At 44.2% G+C, this 23,533-nt stretch overlaps 1 protein-coding gene across 1 annotated transcript in view; it reads right to left on the reverse strand.

Moving 5' to 3' along the window:
• The window catches only part of LOC146860915 (mucin-5B-like), a 189,786-nt gene extending 178,257 nt beyond the window's left edge, over window positions 1–11,529 (reverse strand). The window contains 5 exon segments of the mRNA XM_085646182.1: window positions 2,811–2,915; window positions 7,138–7,276; window positions 7,655–7,708; window positions 11,042–11,220; window positions 11,458–11,529. Of these exon segments, the coding sequence (XP_085502308.1) occupies window positions 2,811–2,915; window positions 7,138–7,276; window positions 7,655–7,708; window positions 11,042–11,220; window positions 11,458–11,529 (549 nt within the window).
• Window positions 11,530–23,533: the final 12,004 nt, after the last annotated feature.

A 23,533-nucleotide genomic window follows, 5' to 3' on the forward strand; every position in this document is an offset into this window, starting at 1 on the left:
TTATAGAGGTGAAAGGTGAAAGTTGCATTAAAAGATGACTGCGCGAAAGTAAGAGAGATAAAGCTGGATGTATGAGGGAAACTAAAAAATGAGAGAATGCAGGTCAGAGACAAATAGGAAAAGATAGAGGTGGACAGTGGGGTCGGTAAAGAAGGAAGTGAGAGAATGAGAATGGTAAAACTGAAGCAAAGAGGCAAACCAGGAGAGAAAGAATGACCCATTAGAAAATTGTGTGTTGCTGTCTGTATTAGGTTATTGTTAGCCAGAAGATTAATCCCATTTCAATTGCCTTTGCCCAACATTTAAGAATTGGAAAAAACCCAGTAATTTGTCCTCTTTTACATTTTTAGTTTTCCAGGGAACATGAGCACATATTGCACCCTCATTTCTCTTAGCTTGCAATTCATCACTTAGAAGGATGAACGTCTGAGTTGTACCACCACAGCATAGTATGGAAATTCCATGACTGCTATCACCCACCATAAAATGACCTGCCACCAATGCCTCCTGCAAAAGCAGTTCATGGTCGTAGTTAGTCTAGAAATCTCGCCAGCATATTCCTCGGGGGGGGGGGGCAGTAAAAAGGGACTTATCGGCACACCCTTTTAAGAGCATATAAAGTTGAGAGGCCTTGAGGAGCTATCAACTTTGTATTCTATTGATTCAAAAAGCTGAACCTGGGCAAAATTTAGTTTACACCCACGTAAACATGCCTGGCATTTCACCTTCCGATTATTACACGGAATGCAGAAGATTACACCATTACATTGTGTATTTTTCTTACCTGTTGTGGAATATTTTTGTGTTGTGTTACACTGCTTTACTGTTTGAAGGGTTGGACAAATATTTTACAAATTGCCTCCAAGTTAAGCCTGTGTGCTCTGTGCCAAGCTGCCAGCGGGTGAGTACAGATTAATTTAGGGTTTATCAGCTTCTTACCCTGACCAGGATTGTGTTTGCTGCTTGACTAGAGTTCACACCCCAGTCAACCTACAACCCAATTTGCAACAGCCATGGACACCAACAGGATTGGCAGGTGTTCAGGACGCACATGTTACTCTGTGAGTCCATGCTAAGCCAGTGAGTCTCACTTGCTTATTTTTTCTTGGTACCATACAAGTCTTTGGAAGTCCTGGGGGATTCATTTTATCTTACTACCGTTTTATAGACACTTATTAGAAGGTATCAGGTACTCTCAGCCAGCCTCTCCTGCCGACATGCTCTCATTTGCTCTTCACTGTTTTCCTTCAGCTACGACCTGGCTTGGCCTTCCATTTCTCCTGTGTCACCAATGATCAAAAACATTGGGTGCTAAATACATTATGAAGCCATCTTGCGATCCTTATAAAGTCGGTCATTTTGGCAGAAAAAACTGAGTTTGGAAAAAATCGAATTTCACACCTGTCCAAGTCTTCTAGTCAATCATATACTTTTTGTTCCTTCGTTCAGTCAATATTTCAACCTCCACACTTGGGGCCTGATTAAGAGTTTGGCTGATAAGCTGATCTATCTCAAGTATCCAGTCCACCTTCTTACAAGTGCCAAAGGATATTATAAACTTGTAATAACGCAAGGTGAACAAGATGTGCTGTAAAAATCAGAAGGGTTGACCATGGGAGCTTCCTTCTCATTGGTTAGGTAGTGTCAAGGAGTCAGCCCCACCCACTAGCTACTAGATCCTACAAAAGTGCAAACTTATCTACAGGTCATCAGAACACTCTCTGGACCTATGGATACAGAAGAAGACTGAACTTCATTTTAGAGTCCTGTGTGGATACCTAAAGGGCTGAACCTAGACCCACTTGTACCCAGGACTAAGACGTGGACTCAAAGGGTGACCTCCTGTGTGGCTACAGGGACACAATAAGCTTAAGCAGATCTTTTTCATGGACTGCCAAGATGACCAGTAGCAACTGGACCTGGACTAGGTCCAGTTGGTGGGCTCTGCCTTAGAAGAGAGCAAGAGCAGCAGCTCCAGAAATTCTAAAAGGTTGATAATTCTTGGACTATCCAGCCCTCCAGTGTGCTAGCAGGGCCTTGCAGCAAAGGAGTACTATATTGAGCATTGCCCTGTGGAGGATTTTAAACTGCATACAAATTCTGAAGTCAGAAATCTTGAATGTTGAAAGGCACAAAAAGTATCTGCTTGACATGAGGAATTTGGTAGGCGTGAAATTGTAATTTCTCCTTCTCTAAGCTTTTCCAGCCCAAACCAAGAGCTTCAATGGGCTCATGTATAATGGCCACCCAACTTTGGGAGGATGTCGGCAGATAAAGTCTGCAACTTTTCCTGATTACAAGACTTTGACTTCCATTTCACCAACTAATTCAGCAGGCAAAAGCTTGGGCGATGATGAAATGATTGGTGTGTCCAGCCCACACTCTGTTATGATTGCTCTGAAATCATGCCTAGGTCCTGGTCAACCATGAACAGTACCAACTAGTTGGCACTTTACTTTTTCCTGCCGTTTTTTCCCCTAAATATTTCAAACTTCATAACACTGGTTCTCATCAATGATTTTTGCCCATGAATGTTTTTGCTGTTAATAGAAATTGGTTGCAGAATTTTATTGTGTTGTGTTTTGAATTTTTTACAATTCTGCTGTCTTGTTACTGCCAAATATTTCACAAATTTTCTTACATTAAGGCGGTCTGCTCTGCACCATAGCTACCAGGGGTTGGAGCCCTTGTTTGAATTATTGAAACTGTCTTTTACCTTGACAGGTTTGAGGCCTTATTCCTTGTGGTGGACTCACATTGACTCAATTATTAATCTACTTTCTTACAGATGTTTTTTTCAATTACTTTACCATGTCATCCATACGTAGAAGAACACTTGTCAGCACAGTCGCTTTTCCTTCTCCCATGTTTCTTTTAAGAGATCCTTCTATGACAAATGTTTTGTTTTTGCAATCCTGGAAAAGAAAACATCATGTTTGTGTTCCACACAGTGAAAGGTAGAAGTGAAAAAGACATATGTAGTATTACAAGATTTACAAAGTCACCCAGTCTGCTAAATGTTAGCATTAGGTAGGTGAAGGCAATCTAGTAATTTAAGTGAATTCTGCGGTCTGAATTCCCTGACAAAGAGGCACAATTCTTGCATCTGGGTCTGTAAATGAGTGCATTTAAAGATTTGATGCCATTTATCACACCCTATGAAATTCAATAGTTTGCATTTCACATAATGGAATTACCTGCAACAATTGCAAATGTTCTGCTAAAGATGAGGCACAACATGTGGATTTTGGTGCTTCTGTCCATAAATGTTTGTGTTCCAGTATTCAACAGCTCTTTTTTTCTCAATAACTTTCAGCAGGCTCACTTATTGAAATTTAATTGGGAAAAAACAAGAGGGTACAAACTTTATAGCACCACATGTGTAATTGAGACACAAAAGGTGTTTACACAGAGGCTGTAATTTAAGGACATACTCATCATAATTGAGACCATAGTGGCAGACTGTGATGGGACCTGTGTGCTTTCAGAGTGGCTCATCTGATCTCAAATGCAACACTGCCTGGTTGCCATGAGTTAAGTATAGGTGGATCAACAAGCTATTTTCTGCCCACCAAAATAGGTGGTGGCAATGCATGTCAGAACACCTCACCCAACAGCTTTACTGTCTAGCCCCTATTAAGGGATGCAACTGGAAAGCAGTATGACTGCATACATGTGGTGTGTTAAAGTGTCTAAAGAGGGCTTGATGAGGCAAGCAGATGTTAAATGAGACTTTTGAGTGCCCTGTGTGTTGTCTTGAACCTGGGCTGGATGTGTTCAAACCATAAGTAGGAGAAGTAAAGGCTGTGCACATCTATTCAACAATTCTTTTGTGAGCTACTGATGTTTATACTAAGGTGATGGGTATAATGAACGGCTAAACCCTGCAATGAATTACTACATATGTACTGACATTTTACAATGTTACAGAATCCTCATGTCTCAGATTTAGATCTTTTAATGTTACGTGCTTGTAGCAGGACCATTTAGTGGTTAGTTAGCGATTGAAGAAGTGGAATCTCCACCATAAATTTGTGTAGCTTCAGCTCCGCCAAACCTGTGGCTCTTCCAACCCATTTAGAGATGAGGGGAACCAGTGAGCTTCCAAAGGCAGAGTCTCAGCTTGCTTCTCCGTCAGAAACCCTTGATGCTGTGGTCTGTCTACCACAGGGCTCTGGGGTTACAGTAGCAAATGCCCTCCCATTTTTGGTGTGTGGAGTTTTCCTGCTTGGGTCACATAACTATGTGAGAAATGTTCCTGATGGGTGGAGATAAAAATACCTGCTCATCAGGGATATTTTTTTATGTTTTTCAGAAACAAGCCCATGCTTTGAGCACTGGTTTCTGAAAAAGCAAATGAGAATGCTGAGATGGCCACCTGCTCTGCATTCTACTCTGAATAAAAGACATAAAAAACATTTGCGGAAATATATTTAACGCATAGATTCACACCAGACAGGCAGAGATCTATCAAGAGGGTGGGTGGTCTGCCACAAAGGTTGAAGGCTCTCTGTTGACTCAGCCGGCTGGTGGGCTGCTGGCTAGAATTCAAATGACACTTAGTATTAAAAAGCAGGCACCAGAAATTATCAGAGTGGAAAACCTTTGGCATGGAATATTTTGGGAGGAATCTCTTATAGTAAAGGTTTAAATGCGTGGTAAGGAACCTGAATGGTAAAAGACCCTTTTTCATTTAATACTTTGTGTAGATTATGTATAATGCCAAAAGTGTCTATATGGAGACCTGTGGTATTAGAAATCTCCCAGCCTGTCTGATAACCTTTGGAACTGACCTCGTAAGCTTGACCAACCACCAGCCATCTCAGACCTTTTGAGCGTTCCTAAGACATTGAAAACAACTGACAGTGTTATTTAAAAGCGTGCAGAGGTGGTAACGATGGGCACTGCTCTGATCTTGTTCATTCTTATGAAACTGCGAACACTAAGTAAACTACTCTTCTTTCATTCCAGGATCGTGTACAATACTTGAAGAATAACCCAAAGATCCTTGCACTCCAAAATTTTTTTTTCAGAGAACATTTGATACAGCTGTCCAACATCTAGACCAAATAAATGTTGGATTTCACATCCTCCCCTCGGGTTATACACAGCATCTGGGCCTGAACACAATGTTTCTGGATGCCATTCTCTTTTCCAGGATGAGATGCCTTTTCCTTTCAAACAACCACAACCACGACCATCCAAACAAGCCAACAAACCTTTGTAGCTATTCACATATTCCAGACAGTTTTCTTTGTATGCTCGTTCCCCGTCACCCCATAAAAAGGGCTTCCAACCTAGTCGTTTCCTTTGATGTTTAGCTCTACTTCTCATCTCCCATCACCAATATCAGTAAGTTTATGCTCCATCATTGAAAAACTATATGAGGGATATTTATACCATTAATGGCTCCTCACAAAATCCATCTTGTTGTGGCAATTGTACAATTGCACATCTACAGCAATATCATGTAAATGGCTTTACAAGGAATCTCTTTAAATTCCACCTGAATAGGTCCACTGCTCATACAGTCATCATCCTTAGGTGAACTGATCACGTTACAATGGCAGAATCTCTCTATGCTAGCTTTTAAAGGCAAGAAATAACTTGTTTCAAAACACTTAAAATTCTTCTCAAGGGTTTACCTACAAGTATCAAACTACAGCAGGAGACTTTTTTAACATCACAAGCCAGACGGAATTCTGGGGTTAGTCATCCACCACCTCCTGGTGATATGTATAAAAGTAACAGTGGGAGTTGACAGCACATGCAAGGATCGTCCCTCTGATATCTGCTCCACTTTCATTCACCCGAGGCAGAAAGACTAATTTATGGCTTTGTGGCACTTATTGCAAACGAATGTATCGCATTACAATCCAAACATTTAAAACCCATGCTTTTACAGCGCGGTTTTTACATCACAGCATCCATTATAACGCATGATTTTACAACGCATGCCATCACATTACATTTTTAGAAACTACATTTACAAAGAATTCCATTACAACGCATACCATTACAATGCATACCAATACAACGCATAATAGTTTTAGGGCAACAGTAGGGTAAGTGTTGGATAATGTAGGGGTAAAAATTACTACTCCCACTCCAGTGAGTGCAACAGTAAGGTAAGTCTTGGATAGTGTAGGGGTAAAAAATACCATTCCCACTCCAGTGAGTGCAACAGTAGGGTAAGTGTTGGATAGTGTAAGGGTAAAAATTACCATTCTCATGTACCCCAAAACCCATACCCACCCTAAAACTTAAAAAATCCCCATTACTTACCTTATAATGCACTGTAATGGCATGCGTTGTAGCGATATGCGTTGTAATGGCATGCGTTGTAGTGACATGCGTTGTAATCGCTGCGGTGTAATGGCATGCAATGTAAAGGCAGTTGCGTTATAACAGCCGTGTTGTAAAGGTAGTGCGTTTTAATGACTGCGTTGTAATGGATGTTTCCCGCTGAAAACTCAATGTTTACATGGTACTACTAAGGACTAAGGCATTTGGAAGCTGCTATCTTACCAATGACTTTCATAATTTTTCCTCTCCCTGCCTGTAAGTACATATGAATACTATTTGTAAAACCATTAGCAACTGAATAAATTAAAAAATGAATTAACAAGATATGAAGTATGTATGGATTACAACCAGTAATAGTCAGCACTTTAAGTACTCAACCAGAAGTACTGATGGATTGGATTAAGGCTAACAGTTGTAATAAAGTTTTAATAATTATTGACCTCTGATATTGTCAAGACATAGCTTAGATCAATCCCTGGTGTTCTGGAACTTGTGATCTTTAATGGCAGAGGACCTGTAGTATTAAAACCTTATGGAGGATCGCATGTGATACCACAGGTTTAATGATGGAACCATGCAGTATCTAATATTTAAAGCCTGTGATAATAAAGAGGAAAAAACTACGATGACCTGGGTGTTAAGATGTCATAGTAAAGAATGTGTTTTTTTGTTATGGATTCAAAGCAGGGAACATGAGATGACTCACATATTGCATTTTTCTGTATGAAGTGTAATGTTAAACAATTGCAATTCATAGGTTTCAGTTAGATAGGATATATCTTCATTACCATTTTGATGCAAACATAGAAACTGTATGTTTTAGTGGTGTACCTTAGCCAGGGTGTATGTACAATCTCCATTAAAGTTGTAATTTGTACTGTCAAAGGTGGTAATGTGTAAGCTTCCTTCCACAGAGCACGTGCTGGGACATGGACGTTTTTCACAACTCCACTGACCTCCTTTGCAGATACTGAAACAAAAAAAAACAGTGCTATTGAATGTCTCAAACCAAGTGGTGGAGACAATATACCTCACACACAGACACATGATTCTGTATTGTCTACACAGATGTCAACACTTAGGACCTGATTCACAGAGCCACTTGAATTTCAAGATAGCTTACTTTATGCCTGCTAATATCCACAGAAGAATACCTAATCAGGCATATGTGGGTTTGCTACTGCATACTTGTGGGTAGGGATTGAAAGGGCCATGATGTGGTTTGCCTTTGCAGTTTGTGAATGGGTACATGCTCATGAGTTCCTTGGACTTCATTACCTCACCTCTGACCCTTTCCCATCAGAGAACTGGTGACAATTTAAGTTCAGTGAATGCTTCGGTCACTTACCAGTCATTTTCTTCATTGATGCACTCCTTATGCTTGAGACAATACTCCAGTTTCCTATTGATTATTTACAGGCATAATTTAAAGAGAAAAACATAGCACTACAGATGTATTAAACAACCTGTGTTTATTACATAATCCACTTGACCAGTAGGATAATTTAAACTTAGGACAAGCTTCTGCCGCTACCAAAAAAACATGATTCTCAAAAGAAGAGGAGAAATGTCCACCCAATTGCATGCGATAGTAGGAAAGAAAAGTGATGGGATTTCCAAGAAGCAGCCGCACACACATCCCTCAAGTAGGCTCCTCCAAAATCTGTCCAAGAAGTGGAAACCCTGCTAGTAGAGCAGCTGTGCACCTGAGGAGGAGCTGAAGAACTTGAACCTGATATGCTCTCATAATTGTGAACTTAATACACCTAGAAATAGTAGAAGTAGAAGGGAAGGAGACCTTATTAGGAAGACCAAAAGTGGCAAAAAGTGAGTACAATTTCCAGAAGGAAGCAGTACGTTCAAAACCCTACAAACGTCAAGAGAATGCAAAGTCACCTCTTCAGTCGTAGAGGGGCTAGGATAGAAAACCAGATAAACAATGTCCTCCAAACAGTGAAATTGTGAAGGAATGTTGGGCGGAAACCAGGGTCTGGTTGAAGCACCACCTTGTCATGGAAATTGAAAGTAAAGCTCCATCTCTCCCACCTGTCTGCCTGAACAAACAGCCACCAAGAAATCCACTTTCTCCGTCATAAATTTGAAAGGAACAGAAACAAGAGGTTCAAAGGGATGACAAGTCAAAGCCTGGAGCACCAAAGGCAAATCCCATAGGGGAACGGGAGAATAGATATCCGGTATCTGGAGAAAGAAACTCAGTAGAAGAGGAGATGTCAAAGGAGCAACCTCAGAGAGATCATTCATCCCCCGGAAAGCATAAATTGCCGCCCACTGGGTTCTCATGTTAGAAACTGCCAACCCCAAAACAAAAATATCCTGTAAAAAATCCAAATTTTGCATTGGAGCACAAGCCACAGAATCAAACCCCATATATCGACACAACTTATCAAAGTGCCCCCAGTGACGATCATAAGACTTGCAAGTTGAGGGTTTACAAGATAATTGGATGGAATTTTTTTCTTCAATCCAATGTATTAAGTTTTCAATTTTCCAGTAACTGTACAGTCATGCATATTATGTAATGCATTTTACGGTAGTCATTCAGTGGGTGGATTATTGGTAAGTATGTATTATTGGAAATTCAAATTGAAAAGATCTAAGCTTTTGACTACAACATATACCATAGTTCATCAATGCATATACATGGTGATTTTTAATAATTGGATGGAATTTTCCAATGTTACCGAACATCCTAGTGCCAATTGAGTACCCCGTTCAGCAGCCAAACCCCCTGATTGATTTGCTACAGGGAGGCTAGTGACATGATCAGTTGACTCAAGTGAGAAGGATAAAATAAAACACCCAAATGGAGCACACAGACCACTAAAGAAGAAGAGGGAGCCATAGTCTCTGCAACCATCCTGAAACTACTAGAAGAACATGAGCATAGTCGGCAATTGGCTTCTGTAATACACTGGGTATCAAGGGAGGCAAACAATGCAGGAGACCCCCTGGCCAGGGAATCGAAAGAGCATCCATTGCACAGGCTCTCAAAGAGGGAACCAAGAAGCAGAATTGGGGAAGCAGGGCACTCTCTGTGACAAACAGATCCAGCCATAACCTCTGTGTTATTAAAAACACACGGGGAGAGAGGCACAGAGAGATTGAAGTAGGAAACATCCGACTGAGTTGGTCAGCAGGACCATTCTCTTTCCTCTGAAGATAAACTGCAGTCATATATAGAAAATTCTGCTCCAAGCACAACCCAATCTCCCGGGAAAGGAGAAAGAGGTACACAATCATCCCCCTTGATGACATAAGTTAAACCTTGTTATCTGGTTGTCCATCTGGAAACGCACACCCTGACCTCTGATTAATGGAAGAAAATGAAACAGGGCAACCCGCACTGCAGCCAACTCCTTCCAGTTGGAGGAATGAAGTGACTCTCCCCTGAGTGGTGAGATTCCTCATGACCACACCTAATCCCAAACCACTGACATCAGTAGAAATGACCACAAGGGAGTCGACTCAACTGATGGCCCCTGTTAAGGGTTACTGGGTTCAACCACCACTGCATGTCCTGATATGTTTTGTGGGTACCTGTGCCTCGAAGTCATGACACACCTGACTCTAGTGCAGTAGAATGTGATGAACCATGGGGAAATGCATAGGTGATTCCAACGGACCAGAGCCAGAGTCGAAGCCATCTCCCCTGACTCATCAGCCACAGTGTTGCTGGATCCATTGGGCATGCCAAAAGAGCATTAGTTTGTCTCTCTGAGCGGTAGTGAGTAAGACTTCTCCCAAATCCATTCTGAACAGGGCTTCGTTTAACTGGTGAGACAGGGAAGGCTGTAGGTGGGACTTGGTCCAGTTGAGCAGAAAAGCATGTTTGAGAAATAGGATACAAGCCTCTTTGATGTCCTGGAAGCCTTAGAGAAAGAAGAAGAGGCAATAAACCAATCATCGAGGTAACTAAATATTAGAATACCTCGAGAATGTAAAATACCCACCAGTGGAGCAAGACATTTGATTAAAATTTAGGGTGCCAAAGCGAGGGCAAATGGGAGAGACCGAAACTAAAAAGGCTGGTTGTCCATTGAAAACTTCAGAAACTGCTGGTGGAGAGGAAGACTTGGGATGTGTAAATACCTGTTCAACATGTTCAAAGATGCCAGCAAATGCCCCTTTGATATCAGAGGAAAGATACAATGAAGTGCGACCATCTTAAATGTTCGGAGAACCAGTAAGCGATTCAAAGCCTTTAGCTCCAGTACTGCCAGAAAGTCTTTCGACAATTTCTTCACCAGTAATATAATGGAATAAAATCCATTGCCCTTCTCCACCTGAGGCACAGGAAGAATTGCCTATTTGTCTAGAAGCTGTTCAATGCTGAGCATGACGGCGAATAGTATCTCTTGGACGCAGAGTGTTCCTGAAAGACTGTCATGGGTTTTCTGAAAGCTTCAAATTATACCCCCTTGGGCACTACTTGAATTGCTCAGGCATCAGATACAACCTATTGCCATTGGATTTGGCACCCCAGAAGGCAATCCCCTACAGGAGAGGATCCCAATTATAATGCATTAGGAGGCTGAGGGTTGGCTGAAGTAGAGGAGGGTTGGAAAAGGGAATTGTCGAGATTCTGATTGCTCCAGTCATGACCCCAACTCGAATGGGCTAGGAAGAACCTTTCACTGGGATTAAAGGAGAAGCCTTCTTAAAGGTAAAGCCCCTGCCTTTAGGAAATGGTTGGATTGGAGCCAGCAATTCTTACACTGACTTCTTAATCATCTCTTCTAACTGCTGTCCGAACAGTTTGGGACCTTTAAAGGGCAACTTCATCAGAACAGCCTTTTGAGTATCATCCGCCTTCCAGTTGCGCATCCATAAATGCTGGAGGGTAGGCATTACAGCCCCAGAAGAAGCTACCGATGCAACCAAATTGTCAAATAACTGGTCAGAAAGAAAATGACTTATTGCTACATGAGAGATAAAAGAGTCGAAACAATCTACCATCTCAGACATGTGATCCGCTAAAGCCTGGAAGTCTTTAAGAAGAGACTGAATGGTGTATGTGGTGAAAGTGTTAGCTTGAATGGAGAAGTTATCTGTTGTATAAAATGTTTTACTGCAAAACCTACTCTCTTATCTACTGAATCTAGAATGAAGCCTCCTCTGACACCACATTACCTGTGTGAATATGCCCACCATAAACGTGTCCACTTTTATCGCAGATGGAAACTCCTCTGCAAATTTATCCATGGAATAATGACGTAAAAATGAATCTAGGAAAAGATTTGTCCACTTTCTCCCACTCATGTAACAGGACACATCATATAGCATTATGCAAGGGCACAGTCTCCGGTTCACCCTGCTAATAATTGGCAAAAAAAAGCATCCTCATCAGCTGATGTGTTTGTCATAGAGAAACTCAAATTCGTTCTCAAGAGTCACAGAAGAACAGCTAGGCCAGATCCCTCAACGTATCAACTCCTTTGATTCAACTCATCAGGGTCACCTCCAGGCTCATCTAGATCTTGCCTGGGGATATTAGGCAGAGGCTGCCCCTCTTGATCTCTAAACGCTGCCTTTACTACAGCTTTAATCATTGCCGGCAAGGATTGAGATGAGGACCCAGACTCCTCCCAATAAACGCCCAGCAGCAGCAAAAAGTACAAATTCAAAGCGCTGCCCTCTCTAGACTCCAAGAAGGCAGGAAACTGGCTAACTTCCTATTTTAAGGTTGGTTTCCAAGGAAACCAAACCTCGTGAGAGCGCACCGAGAGGTATAGCCAGAAGTAGAGCCGCCTACAACTCCAGAATCGTCACACTGGAGGGAAGTTACTTATTTATGGTAACACCTCTTGCCTCAAGGCTTTGCGAGTCCAGGCAAGAGGCTTTCCATAAGGCCCTCCCTGCTATACCAGAGCTTAATGGCCTAAATCTGTAAACACCATTGTCCGGGTAGCGCTACAAGTGAGCAGCTGTAACTAAGACCAGCCTACTATGGCAGGGCATCATGGGCTAAATGTATGCGCACCTTTGCCAGGAAGCGTCACAAGCACGCAGCAGTCAATAAGCCATGGCAGCTCAAAAGGGGCTACATAAAAAAGGCAATGTTGCTCGTAAGTGGCAGAAAACCAAAAAACAAAAGGATTCCACTTACCTTTTCTCAGGGAATTGCTCCAGCCTATGAGCATTCCACAGAAAGAAAAGAACAGGATGGTATGTTATTGATTCCTCCCTTTTGTGGTGGCTCCTGGGTAATGGGGGCCATCTTAGGGTAACTTTTTGCGTGAGAACTGCATACATGAAGATGGACGAGGAGATGGTAACTGGAGTAACTCCATTCCATGTTGGGAATTTGAACATCCTCTGAACTTTGTATTTCAGTAATATTAGAGATTTCTCTAGATGAAAAACTGTTTAGCCCATAGAGGAAACAAAATAAATAGAGAATGTGCATTTGTTCTTCAAATTGCCTTTCTGAAATGCAGAGATCTATCCTGCATTCAACTCCATACTGGGGGAAAAGCCGATGTCACATGATGGTCCTAGAGGTATGATTGAAAAGCATTGACTAGCTCAGCTGTTGAGGTGAACAACTTGAAATGTTTGTGGATTCCCAAAAGTAGTACATTTACACCTCTACATAAATGTGTACGGGTATAAACGGGTTCTTTAACTTTTGCGAAAATAAACAAGCCCTGTGTTTAACTGTTTAGAGAACTAATGTCACACAGATAAAAACAAATGAATACTTTAGTTTTCTTCTATTTTATTGTTAAGTCACTTATAGTTAATGCCTTAACATATGTCATGTATAGTAGCTTTTTGAATTTGCAAGAATATTCATTATCACACTAGATTTTATTGTTCAGCGTTCTGGTGTTGCTTAGAAACATTGTTTGTATTGCTTATTTTGTAAGTTTATTAAAAACATGTTTAAGCTACAATGCTCAAAAGCCCAGAAAACGGCAATCAAATAAGGAGACTGGTATAATGGACCCAATAAAAATAAAGCCATTAAAAGGTTAGGAGTGAGGAGAAGGTCTTAACAGGGTATTAAACACACTTATTTTGGTATTTGATAATAATCCATTTGCACAAACATAATATTTGATTTGTAGGAATATTTGTAACTGGTTAAAAAAAGTAACACAAATATTTTGTCAATTTTTTATGGTTCTTCTGAAGGCAAAGTGATAACATCTCTCTGAGATTGCAAGCAATATTCTCCCAAGGTGTGTATGGTATTTGAGCGGTTTGCTCATTTATTTTTCCGAAATCATTGGGTATTTGATAACATCATTGTATAAATAGCTTCTCTGAATTATTCAGTGTTAAATCTCAGACATTTCTGTGGTATGTTCACAAACACAACATTGAAGTATGTGACAAAACTAAGGGGTATATTCACAAGAACGTGTGCTAAACATCACCAAAAAATGTAAACGCAACTTTACACATCACAGCCTATCGCGGGAGTATAACCCTATGTCAACGTGGAATTCATAACAAGGCTGCCCCATGCGATAGTTTTCCGAAACCGCGGCCAATGCCCGCAACACAACCACCTCGACAGAGATAAAAACACAAACCCCAACGCGAAAAAACCTGCGATGGGCCAAAGCGCAATGAGGAAATCAGCACTAGGCAGCGCCAGGCCTGCAACACACACCTGGCAGGCAGGAAAAATCACCATCAAAGCAGAAAAAAACACCCAAACACAAACTGACCAACACCCAAGCACCATGGAGGCAGCCGGAGCAGGCGCAGAGGACACGCACAACCCCACAAGCACCCCGGACGACCAGCCCGGGACCTCGGGGACAGGGAAGGGCAAGGACAAGAAGAAGAGGAAGACGAAGTTCAGTCCGCAGGCGAACAGGATCATAGTCGCGGAGGTGATGGAACACCATCAACAACTGTTCGTCACCTCCGACGTGTCATTGGGCACCAAAAATGGAATATGATGGGACATCTTGGACAAGGTGAATGCCGTCAGAGAGCACAAGAGGACAATGGACGAGGTCAAGAGGAGATGGAATGACGTCAAGCGAAAGACCAAGGAGAAACTCGCAGCCTACCAGAAGGCAGCAATGCAGACTGGAGGTGGGGGCCCAGCGCCACAGCTCGTGCTGAATGCCATGGAGGAGCTGGTGTCGACAGTCATCAGTGTGGATACTGTGGCCGGAGTCGGGGAACCGGACACTGCTCGACAGGACACAACACAACCGCAACAGGGTGAGTGACCACCAGGTACTGGGGGGATGGGTGGAAATGGCCACAATGGCACACATGCACACTCAAGCAGAGCACAGTGCACACCCTCAATGACTCTGGGTCATCGCCCACATCTATAGACTGTCACAATGTACAATGCCATGCTGTCTGAATGTCAACATGTACCAAATGGCTACATATACGTGGACACATTGCAATACACCATCTCCCCTTCACATTGCAGGGCCACCGTCAACACCCCCTGCAGAGCAGTCCCAGCCACTCTTCACTGATGAGGAGGAGGACAACCCCAACATCGACACACAGGCCCGCCTAGACGTCATTGACATCACCACGACTCACCTCCAGGATCAGGGCTGCCCAGCTGCATCGAGGAGAACCCACCCACCACCCAAACCACCAAGCAGGAGGCACCCATGGCCTGGCAGTCTCCCAAGACCCCCAGGACTAACACTCGGCCTTCCAACGCCGTGTGCTGGAGGGCCAGAGGGTTGCGGCTGAACAGGTGCAGGTGGGGTTCAACCTCATGACTACCAAACTGGATGCCATCAATGAGTGTCTAGGCCCGCTCCATGGTCTCCAACGAGCCCTGACTGACATCGCTGGAGTCATGACGCAGAGAGAATGCCTGTCCGCTCAGAGGGGCACCAGCGATACCAGCCATGAGCTGGCACACATGCGGAGGCTCATGGAGGACATGGTGCGGATGGAGGCAGAAAGGATGGCAGCCACCGCTGCACACCAGTGAAATGTAGCTGGGATCTACCATGCCCTGCAGATCCTCATCATGGCATTGCTGACACAAGGCGTGGCGATGATGAATGCTGCTGGCCCCACACCATCCACATCTCCGCCCCCTGGTGTGCCATTGCCTCACAGTGCGGCAGACGTATCCACTCCGGCACCCGATGTGTCAGTGGCACACAGTGCCTCAGCCGGTACTGCAACATCCACAGGTGGGGCAGAGCACACATCCGGGGAAGAGGACATGGATGGGTTTGTGATCAGGAGGCACTAGCATTCATTTCCGCCACCTGGCCTGTTTCTGCTTGGTGTCGCACATGGACCCATGACCTTACACTGACCCCCGATACACTCCGATGCACTCACCTTGGACAACGACATGGACTGCCATATCCTGTTTGATGACAAATGACAAGGCGACCAGACTGCAGACTGTACCCTTCCTCTTCCGCAGTACTTGTCATCCCCGGATGGACTCTGGCTGGCCCTCCACGGGCCCATATTGTGTAGTGTGCTCGGCATTGCCCTGCACCGCTCCAGCTGCAGAACTGCACTGGATGTGCAATAAACATCCAGTGACACACTGCTGTGTTATGTCTTTCATCATTCATGTATGAATATGTGGATGAATGTAGGGACAGTGATTTCCCTCATGTCAATGATGCTCAAACTGTGGGATGCCAGTCAGAGGGTGCAATATAGTGTAATGGGTGCCGTGGACACTACAACATGGACACACGCATCAATCACTTCCATGTCCGGACATGGACTGAACCACGCCCAGAGCCCATGAGTCATTGTTGCAAGCCCATACGGCAGGCCAGAACACTCCGCTTACGCTCCAAGGGGGGGGGGGGCCCTCATTGCTACCCATCGCAGGCGTACTCTTTGGTGGTGTGCAGGTCACTGGTCTAGTTGTCAGCATGTCACAGCCACTCCCTGCGGTCAGGTTTCCATGCACACCACACCCATCCAACACAGGCGTCACAGCCCATGTGACTCCGCCAACATAAGGGGCCGTCGATGTCACATTCCCCGGTGGTGACTGGATGATGGACGCTCCACGGTTCTCAATCATAAAGGGCCCATGAGTTGTTGCGCACAGGGTTAGTGGCACCCGAGGTCTTGCGGCTGTCATGGGCCTACCACCACGTGGCGCTGACTGAGGTTGCACAGGGTTAGTGGCACCCGGAGCATTGCGGCCGGCACAGGCACCCCGCCACGGGACGGTGACTTTGGGTGCACTGAGGTACGGGCACCTTAAGCTGCTGAGTGGGTGTGCAGCCTGCGATGATGTCCCGTCACGGCGGTAAGGACATCTCAGGTTTTGTGTGCCCTGCTTGACCGCAGTGTAGGCCAGAGCCAGAGGGCAGCCAGGCCTACCACCATGTGGCGTCGCTTCCAGGATCCCAGAGTTAGTGGCAACTATTGGGCTGAGTGGGTGTGCAGCCTGTGATGAGGCTGGGTGCACTGGTATGTCCTCTGCCATGGAGTAATCAAGAACAGCACCAAACGTTAGACCTGGTGTCCTGCGGAGCGGGGCTGCATTATGTGGAGGGTGCCACGTCCGCGGGCCCTGGGCTTGTGGCTTGCAGAGGCACGTGTGGGACCTCCTGTCTGCACGCCGGTGGCGGAAGGTGAGCAGTAAGGCCTGGGTGTGCACGGGCGGGCATGCTCCGATGGGCGGCAGGAGGGGCAGCGGTGCCTCTGCCTGGGTTTGCATGGGCGGGCATGCTCCGATGGGGGGCGGAAGGGGGTAGGGTGCCTCTGCCTGGCTGTGCATGGGCAGGCAGGCGATGTTGTCTTGTGTGTACTGTCCCAATCATGTATCTGGACTCAGATGATGGATCTGTCTCAGATGTGTGACATTGTGGACTGCTATACTTACCAGCAAGTGGTTGGAGACACACAGATGGCAGCAGGTGAGCAGTGTGGCCTAGGTGTGCAGGGGTGGCACGCTCTCTCTCCCTACCCCTCTCTTCTTCTCTCTCTCTCCCCCTCTCTTCTTCTCTCTCTCTTTCTCCCCCTCTCTTCTTCTCTCTCTCCCCCTCACTTCTTCACTCTCTCTCTCCCCCTCTCTTCTTCTCTCTCTCTCTCTCTCTTCTTCTCTCTCTCCCCCTCTTCTTCTCTCTCTCTCCCCCTCCCTTCTTCTCTCTCTCCCCCCTCTCTTCTTCTCTCTCTCCCCCTCTGTTCTTCTCTCTCTCTCCCCCTCTCTTCTTCTCTCTCTCCCTCTCTTCTTCTCTCTCTCTCTCCCCCTCTCTTCTTCTCCCTCTCTCTCTCTCCCTCTTTTCATCTCTCTCGCTCCCCTTCTATTCTTCTCTGTCTCTCTCTCTCCCTCTCTATTCTTCTCTCTCTCTCCCTCTCTCTCCCCCTTTCTTCATCTCTCTCTCTCTCCCCCTCTCTTCTTCTCTCTCTCCCTCTCACGCCATCTCTTCTTCTCTCTCTCTCCCCCCTCTCTTCTTCTCTCTCTCTCTCTCTCTCTCCCAGTCTCTTCTTCTCTCTCTCCCCCTCTCTTCTACTTTCTATCTCCCCCTCTCTTCGTCTCTCTCTCTCTCCCCCCTCTCTTCTTCTCTCTCTCTCTCTCCATCTCTTCTTCTCTCTCTCTCCCCATCTCTTCTTGTTTCTCTCTCCCTCTCTTCTTTTCTCTCTCTCTCGCCCTCTTCTTCTCGCTCTCACCCTCTCTTCTTCTCTCTCTCTCGCCCTCTCCCTCTCTTCTTCTCTCTCTCTCTTTCCCCTCTCTTCTTCTCTCTCTCTCCCCCTCTCTTCTTTTCTCTCTCTCTCTCTCCCCCTCTTCTTCTCTCTCTCTTCCCCTCTCTTCTTCTCTCACTCTCTCTCTCCCCCCTCTCTTCTTCTCTCTCTCTCACCCTCTCTTCTACTCTCTCTCTCCCTCTCTTCTTTTCTCTCTCTCCCCTCTCTTCTTCTCTCTCTCTCTCTCTCCCCCCTCTCTTCTTCTCTCTCTCTCCCCCTCTCTTCTTCTCTCTCTCTCCCCCTCTATTCTTCTCTCTCTCTCTTCCCCTCTTCTTCTCTCTCTCTCTCTCTCCCTCTCTACTCCTCTCTCTCTCGCTCACTCCCCCTCTCTTCTTCTCTCTCTCTCTCGCTCTCTCCCTCTCTTCTTCTCTCTCTCTCCCTCCCCTCTCTTCTTCTCTCTCTCTCTCTCTCTCTCTCTCCCCCTCTCTTCTTCTCCCTCTCACCCCCTCTCTTCTTCTCCCTCTCACCCCATCTCTTCTTCTCTCTCCCCATCTCTTCTTCTCTCTCTCTCTCTCCATCCCTTCCTGTCTCTCTCTCCCTCTGTTCTTTTCTCTCCCTCTCTCTCTCCCCCTCTCTTCTTCTCTCTCTCTCCCCCTGTCTTCTTATCTCTCTCTCCCCTCCCCCCCTCTCTTCCTCTCTCTCTCTCCTTCGCTCTCTCTCTGTCCTTTGATGTGCGCAGGACACACCTTCTCATCATGAGGATGTATGTCGTTACAACGCACACTTTTACAACGCATGCACTTACAACGCATTTTTTACAACGCATAATCCATTACAACGCACTACACTTACAACGCATGACACTATAACGCATTTTTAAAAACTACCTTTACAACGCATACCATTATAACGCATAATATTAAATTGTATTTAAGGTAAGTATTAGATAATATAGGGGTAAAAATTACTTTTCTAACTCCAGGGGGTGCAACAGTAGGGTAAATGTTGGATAGTATAGGGGTAAAAATTACTATTCTAACTCCAGGGGGTGGAACAGTAGGGTAAGTGTTGGATAGTATAGGGGTAAAAATTACTATTCTAACTCCAGGGGGTGCAACAGTAGGGTAAGTGTTGGATAGTATAGGGGTAAAAATTACTATTCTAACTCCAGGGGGTGCAACAGTAGTGTAAGTGTTGGATAGTATAGGGGTACAAATTACTATTCTAACTCCAGGGGGTGCAACAGTAGGGTAAGTGTTGGATAGTATAGGGGTAAAAATTACTATTCTAACTCCAGGGGGTGCAACAGTAGGGTAAGTGTTGGATAGTATAGGGGTACAAATTACTATTCTAACTCCAGGGGGTGCAACAGTAGGGTAAGTGTTGGATAGTATAGGGGTAAAAATTACTATTCTAACTCCAGGGGGTGCAACAGTAGGATAAGTGTTGGATAGTATAGGGGAAAAAATTACTATTCTAACTCCAGGGGGTGCAACAGTAGGGTAAGTGTTGGATAGTATAGGGGTAAAAATTACTATTCTAACTCCAGGGGGTGCAACAGTAGGGTAAGTGTTGGATAGTATAGGGGTAAAAATTACTATTCTAACTCCAGGGGGTGCAACAGTAGGGTAAGTGTTGGATAGTGTAGTGTAATATTATGCGTTGTAATGGTAGGCGTTGTAATGGAATGTGTTGTAAAGGTAGTTTTTAAAAATGCGTTGTAGTGTCATGCGTTGTAAGTGTAGTGCGTTGTAATGGATTATGCGTTGTAAAAAATGCGTTGTAAGTGTAGTGCGTTGTAACAGTTGCGTTGTAAAGGTTGTTCCCCCATCATGATTTTTGTCTTGCAGGCTGTGACCTACGGATTGTTCAGAGGGGAACCACAATGTGTCTTCATCTCATTTCAGTGTTAATAAAGTTTCATTTGTTGCTTCGAAAGTGAATGTGTGATGCTCATTTTTGTGACGACACATGCATGTCACCAGTTGTGATTGTGCGACATAATGTGGATAATTTTGTACATGTTTAGGTGTAGCTGATGTAGCATGTCTTTGGTCAGGGGTGCCAGGAGGGGGGCTCCTGGTGGTGGTGGCGGCGGGTGTTGTTGCCATTTCGGCCCTGCGGGCTACATGTTCAGTTGCCTGGGTGCATCTTTTGTTCTTCTGGTGTGGCTCTGGGCTGTGCTCCCTTTTGTGGTGCAGGCTGTTGTCAGGTCAGAGCAGGTGTTATTTTGGTGCTGCTAACGCGCCTAATCGCCTGTTTTGTGTTCTTATCGCAATTCTGGGTGGTCGTTGTGAATGTTGTAGAGTGGTGTTGTTGTCGCTTTTTGCACGGGAACGCCTACTCTGCATCTTCATTATCGATAGTTGCTGAGGTCATCTGTGGCGATGTTTTTTGCGCCTGCTATTACGGGTAAACTGGTGCTGTGGCATATTAACACCAGCTTTTGATTAGGGCGATACGTTTCTCACGTTAACTCAGCGATAGATCCTTGTGAATATGCCCCTAGGTACGGGTGAAATCTGTTGAACTTCCTTTGTAGAAATTAATCTTAATTGCAAAAAACTTATGCAAAAGCATATGTTTTTATGCAGAGTCCAATTGTAGCATAAAATGCGTGCTTGCATCCATTATGGGCAAGCAGACTTTTTTTGTGATAGAAAAAGAGCAACATTGTGAATTATACAAATACCAGAGGTTCGCCTAATGTTCATTAGTGTTTTTCCCATACTTTTGCGACGGGATTTTTACTCATACACAATTTTAGTAATGTGACGTGGCACAATGGCATAATCTCTGGCATTTTGCGTAACAATTAAAATGCCAAATAGCAGATACTATAGGAGAATACAGCAGAGTATACAAACATTTACCTGGGCTAAAAATAAAACCCATCCTTTGCTGAACTTTCCCCATCATGGTCAGATGGAGGTGCAAAGACAAAATTGCTGACTATTCTTTCGAATGTTTTGTGGGGTTATTTAATGTTTTGTAGCAATATCATATACTTTTGCAGTGTTATACTAGACACTGACACAAGCTAAGTAATTTGGATCCTAATCTACCTTTTCCCATTTTACCTACAGTAGAAAATTGCTTACACATGTAGCTCAAACCATTGACCGGTTTACACCAAACTTGGCATAAACTTAGAATTGTAATCTATTGAACAGTACTGAGTTAGAAGCATTCAAAACAGTTCTCGAGTAAGCTTTAAAGGATTAACACTTTTGGATATCTTGGCTGCTTTAATCATTGAGGATTTGTGGCTCTCCCCTGAGGATTTAAGTAAGTTCAAAAAATAAAAAAATAAAAATCTGATTGGATGATGGAACCTTCTTCTTGTGTTCCCGTTTAGATTCACAGTTCCAAAGACTGAACTGCAGATCCATGTGATCTGTTCAGCTGCTTCACGAGAAACAGTTGTCTTGCAGTTATTACTTCATGATGCCAGACACAGGTCAAATAAGGGGGCAAAGTAAATACACAATGACCCCAGACTACAGTGGATGGTATCTTCAAAGGGGCACCCCCTCGTATAGCAAAACAAATTTAAAGATAGACACAGAGGGACCGATTTGGATGTCAGGTGGAATTGCTTCCATCCAACACCGTCTTGGACTCAGGTCTTACCGACAACCGGTCAGTGGTCCCACCTGACTCATTAGGATGTGCCTGAACACTGTTTTGGTCGCATTCCAACATTTCCCTGTGGGAGCATGTATCAGGCCATAAACCAACCATAATACATGCTCCCACAGGGAAATGGGAGGTGTTGTTCATCCCTGCACCCCATGGCAGGCAGCTTTGGGTGCCTGCCATGGGGTGCAGGGATCAACAGGCCCCCTCTGCCCCCAACCGGAGGCTGCACACACAAGAAGACCATCTGGGGACTCCAAACACGATTTCTGACATTGTTTCCATGTCAGATAGGCTGATATGGGAACCATGCCGGAAACAGTGCATTGTAATCACAAGGGTGGAAAGGCCGCCCTTTGGGATTACGAGCTGGTTCCGACTGGCTGATGGGCTTCTTGAGCCCGTTGGAAGCCAGCCGGAGTGATGGGCCTGTTTCAATTCAGACCGGCTAACACATAATCAGCCGGTCAGAATTGAAACCGATGATGGAGGTTGGAAAGCCTCCGACCAAAGGTCAGAGGCTTTCCAACCTCCATCGTAATAGGCCCCAGAGTCTGTGAGTCCTTTTCAGGATTTGTGAAACACTGACATCTGAAATATACTGAGACAGATACCACAAACCCTGGGTGCCATTGTAGGTGTCATCAGGTGTAGGTGTCTTTGTAGGTGTCATTGTAGGTGTCTAATCCTGAGAGGGATCTGTGAAGGAGGCAAGCTTTTTTCCCCAAATGCTGCAAACCTAGGGCAAGCGTCATCAACTCATGCATCCCATTTCAGGGGGTTGTGGTCGAGAATTTTGGAACCAAAAACCTTTGGAATGATAGATATGGGTCAGAAAAGCTTGTCTTGAGTTTGCAGTACTGATGTAAGTTTCTTGTCCTGAATGTGCAGCCCCCCCAAAAAAATACATTTAATGAACACACGACTTGGTAACAGGCCAAGCTTTCTGGGCCAAACCATATGTGCAGTAAATGACAGCCACCTAAAAGAGGATGAGTGCAGTGCCTGTTCAAAGGTTGTAAATTAGGTACATAAGAAAAACTGTAAAATTCACACAAAAAAAGTAAAAACTAAATCATGGTTCTGACTCAAATGCACAAAATCACTAAAATTTGCCAGTTATGGTTAGCAATGCACACAAGGTATGCCAGAACTCGTGATGCTCACCATACTCAAAACACCAATTTGCCAACAGAACCAATAAGAAAGACTTAATAAGAGAACAAGGTGGTGGATAGTGCAGTATTAATAACAAATAGATTGTGAATAAAATTGAAGAGCACTACAGTATATTGTTGCCTGATGAAACACTGAAAAGTCTGAGTGGGAGCAAACCAAGTAAAACTTTTAACTATGCAGAATCAATTATAGACAGCTTGCTTTCCGGTCATCTAGACAGTGATATAAAAATCTCAATTAGCTAGAGGGCATAAAATACTTTTTTCCTTGTAAAATAATGTATGTTGTTTAACAACAGCACAATCACAGAATTTATGCAATACCTTCCCAGAAATGGAAAATCACTATTAATAAAGCCATTGCATTCAAAATAGATTATGTGATATATGTCATCAAATGCCCTTGTGGAATTAAATATTTGGGGAGAAACATTACTTCCATGAAATATTGAATATTACAGCACAAAAGTACAATCCTAAATATAGACTTCATCTATCCAGTGGCAAGGCACTTCGTGGAAAAGCATCCAAGCAATACATAATTAATTGTAAGAGGAGGACACAGAGTGGCGATGCTTCGCTGTTTGGAAGCACAATATATAATTACACTGGAAATATAACATCCACTGGGATTCAACCACATAGAGGTACTGAGTGTGTATTTAAATTGTGAATCAACCAGTAATTTTGCCTATGACAAACATTGATTTCACTCTTTTTTTGGGTCAAGCTATATTAGCTAATATGCCTCTGTTTTCAGGTTTTTTTCT

The sequence above is a fragment of the Triturus cristatus genome, chromosome 3_1 (genome assembly GCF_964204655.1).
Source record: "Triturus cristatus chromosome 3_1, aTriCri1.1, whole genome shotgun sequence".
Classification (NCBI taxonomy): domain Eukaryota; kingdom Metazoa; phylum Chordata; class Amphibia; order Caudata; family Salamandridae; genus Triturus; species Triturus cristatus.